Source organism: Nymphaea colorata, chromosome 1 (assembly GCF_008831285.2).
Source record: "Nymphaea colorata isolate Beijing-Zhang1983 chromosome 1, ASM883128v2, whole genome shotgun sequence".
In the NCBI taxonomy this organism is placed as follows: domain Eukaryota; kingdom Viridiplantae; phylum Streptophyta; class Magnoliopsida; order Nymphaeales; family Nymphaeaceae; genus Nymphaea; species Nymphaea colorata.
The window spans coordinates 30,180,919-30,191,835 of NC_045138.2; the positions used below are offsets into that span (position 1 = coordinate 30,180,919).

The 10,917-nt window shown below is 40.8% G+C and overlaps 1 protein-coding gene across 1 annotated transcript; it reads left to right on the forward strand.

Annotated features, from left to right (window-relative positions):
* The first annotated feature begins 1,036 nt into the window (after nucleotides 1-1,036).
* On the forward strand, nucleotides 1,037-4,531 carry LOC116264239 (indole-3-pyruvate monooxygenase YUCCA2-like). Its single transcript, XM_031644351.2, has 4 exons — nucleotides 1,037-2,240; nucleotides 2,878-3,126; nucleotides 3,459-3,581; nucleotides 3,941-4,531. Exons 1-4 carry the CDS (start codon nucleotides 1,533-1,535, stop codon nucleotides 4,160-4,162), a joined length of 1,302 nt encoding a protein of 433 aa, XP_031500211.1. The 5' UTR covers nucleotides 1,037-1,532; the 3' UTR covers nucleotides 4,163-4,531.
* The last annotated feature ends 6,386 nt before the right edge of the window (nucleotides 4,532-10,917 follow it).

Sequence of the window (10,917 nt, forward strand, 5' to 3'; positions counted from 1 at the left end):
CTCTCAGCCACAGCTCCCCACTTCTCTGCACGGCCGTCTGCTGTAGATTTCGCCGGAAAATATGTAACTCCGGCTACCGGGTCTTTCCGCCCACCGGCCGACATGAACTACAGTAAAATTCTTTCAAGATCATGAGATCATAACATGGGGAACAGTAATTTTGACTGGCCACGCATGCAAAATCCCTTCCCCAGCATCGCTTCTGTCCTTGCCCGTGAAACACGGCCAGAAACGCAGAGAGGGAGAGAAAGAGGGGGCTGTAGGCCGTGGAACAAATACCATTTTGAGCGTACATTCCTGCCTTTGCCGACGTCGACAGCCAACACCTTTTTATAACAAAAAGGGGAAAGAAGAATAATCCCCACAAGAAGCAGCAGCGATCAGGCTTCGGCTATGGCCGCGATGTCCCCGTAGCCGTTCTTTTCTCACCCCGCTCTTCACCACCATTTTATTATTACAGGAACGCATTCATTTGATATTCATGGGGCTCCACCAACAGCCACCGGGGAAGAAAAAGGAACTCGGAAAACCCAAAAGTTTCCTCCTAATTATTGGTGGTATTTTTTTGAGATTGTGCATCGATGATAGAGGGAGAGGGACAGAGTTTTCTAAAACCAGAGGCTGCATAGAATGTAAGCAATTGAACACCGTTTTGCATGAAAGAAAAACTCGACCAAGAACGTTGTATAAGCATATGTGCAAACGTAGAGCAGTATGTAGATGAATCATATTATTCAATTACTCAACTACCAAGTTTCGATTTTGAATCCCTTTGTTCGATTTTGGTAAAAAAAAATTCGAGTTCAATCACTAACTGAATCTGGATGCGGATTTCATATGTCTCGGATGAGGTAAACTCCAACTAAATATTGGATCTTCTATTAATGAAATGTGAATATGGTTTGAAACACGAAGCCGTAATACGAATCCCAATCCAAATCTGGTTATATTTAATTCATTTAAATCAAGTTCCACCCGAATCCGAGATGTTTATAGGGGAGCAACTAGACCTAGAAGGCTAGACCGACCCCAGAGAGAGAGTGGGAGAGAGAGAGATTGGAAGGTTGGTCATTTTTGGCTATATAAACGAATGAACTCTTTTGCTGCAGGCAAGATTAGGAGAGTTCTCTCTTTCTCTCTTGCTCTGCTCTCTCGGATTTCTGGCTGGCTCACATGTTACAGATGTGTTGGGATTCCGAGCCCCTTGGGTTTGCAACGAATAACCAGTTCCAGGAAGTGGATAAGTCTGCGCGAAATCCATTCGAAGAATGCGGAGGCTTCTTCCTATAGGTCCTCCACCTCCGCTTCTTGAGGAGGCAATCCAGTTATAGATAAGAAAGGAAGAAGTTGCGATTCATCCTCTCTTCACCCCTGTTCTCCTTCTTCTTCTCGTACTTGAATAATCTGTACTCTCCCCTTGTGTTTTCATTCCATGATCCGAGAGCAAAGTGGTTGATTTGATTTCTGCCACTGCGTTTTTTTTCTCTGTATTTTCTCTTCTTCCCTGCTTTGCCTTTTGCTGTGCATGCGCAATGGATTGCCTGAGAGAGCAGCAAGGCAAGCGGCTGCACGACGGGTTTTTCGAGAAGAGGAGCAAGAGCAGAAGCAGGTTCGTGTGGGTTCCGGGGCCTTTGATCGTCGGAGCAGGGCCGTCAGGACTGGCGACGGCCGCTTGCTTGAAGGAGAGAGGCGTGCCGAGCCTCATCCTCGAAAGGGCTCATTGCATAGCGTCTCTCTGGCAATTGAAGACGTATGATCGCCTCCGGCTGCACCTCCCCAAGAACTTCTGCGAGCTCCCGCTCTTTCCTTTCCCGCCGGAGTTCCCCACTTACCCCACCAAGGAGCAGTTCATCCGTTACCTGGAGTCCTACGCGAAGCACTTCGGCCTCCGGCCGGTGTTCAACGAAACGGTGGTCAGCGCCGAGTACGACCGCAGCTTCGGGTTCTGGAGGGTCAAGGGAGTTAGCTGCGAAGAGGGTGGCTGCTGCAAGCCGCAGGAGACGGAGTACGTTTGCCGGTGGCTGGTAGTCGCCACCGGGGAGAATGCGGAGGCCGTGATTCCTGACATCCCCGGCGCCGCTGATTTTTCTGGCCCCCTCGTCCACACGAGCTGTTATAAGAGCGGTGCTGCTTTTCGCCGGAAAAGAGTGTTGGTCGTTGGCTGTGGAAATTCCGGCATGGAGGTCTGTCTCGACCTCTGCAACCACAATGCGTATCCTTCATTAGTTGTTCGTAAGGCGGTACGTGAAGTCTTCCAAATATCTTTTCTCCCCTCCCCAACTCCTCTGTTTTCTTCATCAATCCCATTTGTGGATTATCCAGTCAACGACAATTCTGCCTCCCCTCTTCACAATTCGCTTTCCATTACTCCTGTACTCGTATATATATATATATATATATATATATATATAGAGAGAGAGAGAGAGAGAGATGGCTGATTATACACTACAGTTGGAAAATCGAACAGGCTTTGATGTACGTGTGTCCTAAAAACATAGTAACATGTCATTGAACTTCATAGGGGAAGGGCGTCTAGAATCTCAGACTTCCAATATAGGGTACAAGAATTTTCAATAAGCAAAAAAGGGTACCTAAAAATTTTACATGAAAATATAAAAGATGTGCTGGATACCCAATTCACAAGTGCTAACATATCCAGAAAGAACTTAATTGTCTTTGTCACTATGAGACATTAAAATCTAATCACACTTATTCTCCATTTTGTGCCATATAATATAGAGAATGATATCTATGGACTTAAAGGACTTTTTAACAACTTTTTTCAGTACTGAAAGCTCTACCTGTGAGCATCTCCATGATTCTATTATTTGTTTATTTGTTACTTATCTTTACATGGTTTAAATAATGTGTATGTAGGTGCATGTATTGCCAAGAGAAATGCTTGGAACGTCTACGTTCGGGCTATCGATGTTCTTGCTCAAGTGGTTTTCGGTGAAGGTGGTGGACAAGTTCCTTCTGCTGATGACTTGGTTGATCATGGGCAGCACAGATACACTGGGTCTTGGTCGACCCCAAATGGGCCCTCTCGAGCTCAAGAACAAAAGTGGCAAGACCCCCGTCCTCGACGTCGGCGCTTTCGCCAAGATCAAATCAGGCGACATCAAGGTCAATAAAATTTGAACAAACACTTCTTTTCTTGGGCCTGTTTGAATCTGACAAGCAGTTCTCGAAGAGAATTTCTTTCTAGCGACGAAAAGAAATCGTGAAAGAGAAAAAATCTCTTCCGTCCCGAACAGGTCTGTGGTGGAAAAAGTGGCTGGTTCTGGAAGAATTTCTTTTGTTGGGAGAGTCTTTCTCTGAACAGTACTAGGAAAATTTCTTCTTTCTTTTCCAACAGTACCATTTTTGTTATAGTTTATCCTATGATCTCTCCCCCTGCAGTAACTTACTTTGAGTTGCCAATTGAATTCGGGTATGTGCTTGATTGCAACTTGCAGGTGCGGCCGGAGATAAAGCGGCTGACGGCGAACGGAGCGGAGTTCGTTGACGGCAAAACAGAAGAGCTGGACGCCATAATCCTCGCCACGGGTTACCGGAGCAACGTCCCCTCTTGGCTAAAGGTGACGACCAATTTCAAAATTCTGTGTTCTTTTCCTTGAAATTGGAGACCTACGCTACTCGAATTTACACTACCATCCAATCGAAAACCCATGATGTTGCAGGTTAGCTGAGTAAATCAAACATTGAAAGTTCATTAGAGATCCCTTAGTAAATACACCTTATTATCATTTACAGCCACTCTTCTTACAACCATCAATTCTTGTTCGAAAAGTTTCTCTGCCGTCGGTATATATGAATGAAACCAACGAAGCCTTAAAACAAAAGGACTTAACTTCCGATTCTTTTCATGTCTGTAACTGTAACTGTAAGTGATTGGGAATACCACTGAGATTACAGTTTTGTTTCTGTGTTGGAACAGGAGGGGGATATGTTCTCAGAGAAGGATGGGCTGCCAAGGAGGCCGTTTCCGGAGGGGTGGAAGGGAGAGAATGGGCTCTACGCCGTGGGGTTCACAAAGAGAGGGATACTCGGCGCTTGTATGGATGCCAGGAGGATCGCACAAGAGATCGATTACAGTTGGAAAGCCGAGTCTAAACCAATCTTTCTGGCGACCGCCACTCCAACATCACTACCATATTAAAAAAACTAAAAATTTTCTCAGAGAGAGAGAGAGAAGAGAGAGAGATTGTGTGTCTAATCGGCTGGACTGATTACTTGCTTCCAACTAGTTTTAACTGAGTTGAAGGTAACCCATTACCACAGAGACAGAGAGAGAGAAAGAGAGAGAGAGGGAGAGACAGATTAACCATCTGAGCCATGTTGGTGCTTGTGTGTGGATGAAGATGATGAGAGATGTACCGATCGAACAAGAAGCTCTTCGGATGCAGGTTGTGTGTGTGTTTGGTTATATATATTATGTAACTTGATTCTCTAACCTTGTCACATGTGATGATGATCAATAGGAAAAGTTTATCGGGAGATTATATACAACATTCCCCAAAAAAATTTTACTTGGTGTTCATCTTTGAGTTCCACACTTCAAAATCTACTTCCATCTTCTGGAAGGGCAAATCCTGTCTCCAGAGTTAGAAACTATTCCCCTTTTAAATAAAAATATAAAAACATGGTTCTGCTCATTTACGACCTGTGCTTGATTCACAGCTAGCCTTCTTTCTATTATTTTCTTATTATTTTAAGGCCAAGAGGCGCACTTCGGCAGTAAAGTCCCAATCCCAACAAGGTGAATGAAACTCTTAAGATTGTATTACTCAACCGAGTAAAATCAGGAACTTTTTCTTCCAATCACCATGCAATAATGCGTGCATGGATCCCACCAAGTGTTGTGGGCAATATAGTTCAAATTTTAGATTGGTAGGAGAATGTCAATGGATCGGATTTGAATCAGGTGGCCATTTTCAAATTTCAGATTTGTCAACTTTTCATGCATTTGGATTCGAAAACTAGTGAACAAAAACATATACCATATATGCCATACATGAATCCAAATCAGATTGTATATAGTTTTTTCAATGCAAATTTAGTTTTTTAATGGAATGCTAATCCTTATAACAAAATTTGTTGAAGTACTTCGATCACATATACAATTCAACCCAATCCAAATAACCATAACAAAATTTTCATAAGTCCAAATCCAAATAGTGTCAAACTTCTAGCTCGATTCAAGTTAGGACATCCCAATCTTAGCAGCCGCAAAGCATCGACAGCCTTGCTAGCTAGACAAGATTGTGACTCGCGTTTGTTACTTTTATTCGTATGTATATATATATGTGTGTGTATGCATATGCAAGCAAGCACTAGCAAGCAGCCCCACATGCATGTACATATATGTAAAGTATGAAAGTAGCATGGGAAGGAGCTACTAGGGTATGGGTTAGGCCCACTCCATGAAAGCTTAGTCGAGCTTTATCCTCAAATTTTCCATTTGAAGTGCATGTGAAGGATGGGGAAGAGGAGAAAGTTGGTACCATCCTTGGGCTCTATGTGGCGCAAACAAGCACGTAGTTGACGGCTTCGCCGACCGCCTACACCCTTTGCCCCTTTCTCTTTTGTGTTTTTGCTTTACTTCGAACTGCAGCCAGCCAGGACCATTGCAATTTGCATGTCCATCTCATATGAGCTCTTTACGAACAGCTTTTGAGCGGTTGAGATCAGTGGTGGAGCCAGAAATTTCTAACTAAGGGGCTCTGTCAGTTTAAATTTCAAACTTTAAGGAGCACTCATATATTAAAAAACTAAAAATTTGTGAAGTTTATATACTTAAGTAGAGTGATTTTGTGGGCTAGTGTGGGCAATTATAATGTAGCTCCGCCTCTCGTTGAGATTCATTTTTTCCACCGCTACTTATACCAACTAGGTTAGCACCTTCCCCTCCAATCGCAGCATAAAATGTGCGTGTGGGTCCCACCAAGTATTAAGAAAATTTGCTGAATTTTAAGTGTTTTTAAAAGAAAGAAATGCACTCAAATTACATGGTTCCAGGATTTAGATCCCACATATATTTTTGAGGCCTTAATTTTGTGACACGAAGAGGATTAGAGAAAGGTGTATGTATCTCCCTTCATCCGTAAGTGAAGAGGAAGAGTTGATTTTTCTCGAAATGTGGTACATACCAATCCACAACCATGAACTGCATTTTTGGCTGTGCTAATGTGATGACTTATATAACCATGACTTATAAAATCAAGCAAATTATAGGCCGATTATCGAGCATAAGCTAAAACAATATCCTCTTGAACCCCTCACAATGTTACCAGACAGAATTTACCAAAGGAATTGTCTTGAAAATCGTCAGATGAACAAAAACCAAATGTGTTCGAACAAACCATTCTCCATACTAAAAAAATGATACTGGACAAGAATATTCAACCACATTTTGGTGTGCATAAGGGGCAGGCACACTTTGGTCCATTCTTCATTATGGGCTTAAAGAAGCATAAAGGCTGTGTTACATACATTCACTGTCTGCCCAATATTGTTGCCCAAAACTTGGCAAGTACGTACATTCACTGTCTGCCATAGACTTGGCATTGAAGACACATACTGTCTCCCCAATGTTTCCCAAGACTTGGCAATGCACAGACTCTCTGTCTCCCCAGTGTTGCCCAAAACTTGGAACCATAGTCAGTGCCAACAATGGAATATATCTACTGCATTTAGACAACATGTATCAGCTTCCTGTGGGCACATATTTGAAACCATTCAACAGCATATGAGCATTTTCATATATAAGCTGCGATATCACCAGTGGCAGAGCCAAAAAAAATTGGCTGGAGGTGCACTCATTTAGAAATACTCATATATGGAGGGGCACTTATATATATATATATATATATATATATATATAAATAAGTAAATAGTTTGAGATGCCTTCATAAAAATCAAGAAATTTTAAGGAACTGCCCACACCAGACTACATATTATATAGTCTTTGCCACTGATATTACGGAATCTCAGCATTCATGCTACACAATGTAAATTGCCAATTATCTACTTGGTCTAATATGCCAAGAAAAGACTGAAGTGAATTTGATGCCCAAACTTAGGTAATTGATCAAATCACTAGGATCACATTAAGATTCAATACTGTAACTTTAAGATGGCTCTGCTCCATCATCAATTCCAACCATCGCTTTTTCATCTAAGGAAACTCCCCTCTGATTTAGCTGACCTTTCATCTCTTATTCCCCAGGGCGAGGTGACATGTGGGGGCCGAGATCCACTTATTCAAAAGGCCCTCTCTTTCCCCTACCTCGAAGGTCTTAGACTACTGCATCGAGGCTTGGATGGGCAGCGGACCCCGTTTAATACAGCAGCTTACCCTTATACTTCTTCTACTTCCTTCTGCATAAAAAAAAATAGCAATTATGAGACAATGAAGACTATATCTAGAAACATTATATTCCTTATTAAGGGAAAGAAGGAAAGAGAGTTCTTAAAATATATGCACTAAATAGACACCACTACTTAATTATGAGTTGTTTGATTGACTTCATTAATAATTAATAAATTAGTAAACGAGAAGATCATTTATTTTAGAAGAGACAGAATTGAAAAAATGTTATGACGTTAATATGCGTCATCTTCAAGAAACCATATTATTTAGTATGAGCACTACAAAATATAGCATTTTGTTTGCCCTAATTTTATCAATCTCGTAAAATTATTATTATTATATATATATATATATATATAGTTGACTTGGGAGGGAGACCCAGCTTGTTGGGTGCTCCAAATCCGACGTTTTTTAATCTACTTATAAAATGCGGCTTCCATGCGTTATGATGATGAGTATTATTCTTCCTCTCACTTTTCTTTTTCTTCTGTCATTCAATTTTCATCCAAACCTTGTTTTTCACACTTCCAGACTTCCACCTTTTTGGAATCATCAGTGTGCTGAAGAATGATCTATCATTTTATAATAATGGTACCTCCGCCATTTTTCAATATATATATATCCAAATAGCCACAAAGTTTGGGTTTAATATGCGCTTATTACTGCCTTTTTTTTTTGTCTGCACTATTAAATTAAAAAGTAAATCCTCATTTTTAGAGGGACTGCCTTGTGGACACAATTTCTAATATGAGTCTTACCAGTCACCTTTTTTAATGTAAACTTCACTTTGCTTTTTCTGTCTTTTTTTAGCCCTTTGTTTTGAGGGGCATAACATAGCTGATTAGTCGGATCAATAGGTAAAAGACAAGTAAGATGTTTGATGCTCGTGATTGTTACTCTTATTGACTGGAAAAGGAGGGATTGTGATATTTAAGTTAAAAGGTGTACCATACCATACCTAGGTCTTGACTTTAGAGGTAAAAGAAATGGAAGACTATTTAGCCTTCTTCAAGTAGTAGTAGGTTGTTAACCTTTTGTTCATGTTCACCCGAAGTTTAAAGAATGAAACTGGCGACCTTTTCTTTGAGAATTGTTAAAACCACTACCTAACTAAAATTTTCAATGTGAGAAAGCATATATAATTTTTTTATGCATCCACAAATGGCATGCTTTAAGGCTTCTTTTTTCTATTGTTAATAGACATGACCTTTCTAAGGAGCATACGTTATGAGATGAAAATAAGACTGGTTTAGAACTAGTCTTCCTCCTTGCCCTCTCCTCTTAAAGTATGTTTGCTTTCATGTTAATGTAGTTGAGTTGTGGACATATGTGCCAAGTTTCTCAACTAAAAATGGTTCATATCAAAATGCCTTTTTTGTTAAACGAAGGACTCTTCACTAATAGGGGCTTTGAAATCTGAAAAAATACATAACATGAAATTACCAAAGTACCCATCTAGTCAAAGAGGGGTAACATTTGTGAAATAGCAAAACACCAGGTCCTCAAAATGAAAATTTTCTTATTGAAAACCACATGTCAATGAAAAAGGACTCGTGAGGGTCGATCCTGGTTCGGCACTTCATGTATTAGTTGGCATTCGCATCCTAAAAATTAATCGCATATTTATGGTCAAAAGTTCTGGTAGAACACTGTTTTAGGCATACTCCTGCGTGCACGCCATGTGCATTAAATTTCTCAATACATAATGGGCATTTGATCTGTGGAACAAAACATCATTTCTACATAACACAATAACATTCGATCGACATTCTATAAATTTTGCAGAACAGTGAAGAAACTCATTTTTCTCTCTGTTCTACCCAAGTATGGTAAAACTCATCTAATCAAATGCTGTAACAGAGATATTATGTTTGTATTTCATGAATCTGTTTTAAAGATTAAGATAGATTTTTGTCCGTGTGAATCTATCCTATTTTCTCGGATAAATTCCTAAGGCACTAACTTACGTATTCATGTTACCAAACACCCCCTATAAAAGCTTTAGGTTAAACTCATAATAGCCTTTGATGGAGTTGATCTCGACAAAAGCACACACACACATGCACATGCAAACGCTTGATGTGGACGGATGCAGAAGATCCTTCAGTCACTTACCACACCAGGAGGCAGCCACCGGTGCCAATAAGGGCCAGTAAGCTGCTAGTCAACTCCGGCCAGTGGGCCAGAAGCCGGGGATGTAGGCTAGGGGATCTGTTACCGAACATGTTCATTGTAACATTCGACGACTATCAAAAGGACAGGAGTATTAGCTTCTCACCCTTTCTATTCGCTTTAACTTTTTATCTGAATAGAAAAATGGCTGGCACCCACTTAAGGTGTGTGTATATATTATATATAAACTATTGCTATGATCTTAGCAAATTTAACAGTTTTGATAGGGGAATAGATGCTTATGTTCAAAGTTGAGCATAAGTACACCAGAAAATGATGATAGACTTGTCAGGATGAACCTCATCGTTCCATAAATACACCCTTTTCAGTATCTCTGGTCGAGAGAAGGGGAAATATTTATGTTATCAATGAAATATGGCTTACCAGTACCGAAAAGTGTGCAAGTAAGCACCATAACAGTTAAATTAATTCAATATATGTAGTAATCATCTCCAATCAAGTCAGATCCTTCTTCAACAAATATATACATCAAACTACCATAACTGTGCCTATATTCTTCTTTAATGAACGCTCAAAGAAAACACTTAAAGAATGGCAAAAAAGTTAAGATTATCAAAGTTGGTAGAAATCGGAATCACTTTACGGACATTTTTGCGCATCATATATAGGATTTTGAGCAAATAAAACTAGTTTGTTTCTTACAAAGAGAAAACAAAGCCGTGCTTTTTGTTTGCCTGAAGGCAGCCTCAATTCTCAGAGTGGCCCACAAATGATGAAGAAGCTGCCTTCTTCCCCTTTACGTCGCGTCTGCCAAGGATAAAGAAAGCCGCAGCAGAAGCAGCAGCAGCACATCACTCACAAGCAGCAGCAGCAGCTGCAGCAACACCAAGATCAGAATCTCTCTTTCTTTCTTATACTGATTGGGTTGGGAGTGGAGGCTGCTGTCACAATCTCTGTTGACGGGTGGGGAGCGCCACATAGTGCTGCAACTTGGGAGTATTGTCTCTTTCTTCAATCATTTCATTAATGCTCCACTCACATCGCCATTAACCTGCAGAAGCCATTGTCCCTCTCCCTACCACCTTGGAATCTGTTCTATACCTTACGAAGTCAAAGACGTCTTCGCTTTTCTTCCCTTCCATACTTATATTTAATCACTGTCTGTCAATTCTGTGAGCCTGCACGCCTCAAAAGCTCAGGGAGGGATCCTCAGGCTTGAGGCAGGTCAAGGTTCGCGCCCAAGATTCCCCAATTATTGGCTTGGCATCTTCAATAGTCGAGCATCCATTGGAAAAGAAAGGAAGAAACCATAAGTTATTGAACCAAGAATGCTTGTTTGAATGCTATTTTGTTGGGCATAAGATGGGCATCAAACACTTGTGGAGTCAGAAATTTTGGTTGGAGGGATA

Bases quoted from the DNA above. Each gene is read 5' to 3' on its own strand.
- LOC116264239 (XM_031644351.2), top strand. From the start codon at position 1,533: ATGGATTGCCTGAGAGAGCAGCAAGGCAAGCGGCTGCACGACGGGTTT. The intron at 2,241-2,877 runs GTACGTGAAGTC...ATGTGTATGTAG, and splicing joins CATTAGTTGTTCGTAAGGCG to GTGCATGTATTGCCAAGAGA. The intron at 3,127-3,458 runs GTCAATAAAATT...TGCAACTTGCAG, and splicing joins TCAAATCAGGCGACATCAAG to GTGCGGCCGGAGATAAAGCG.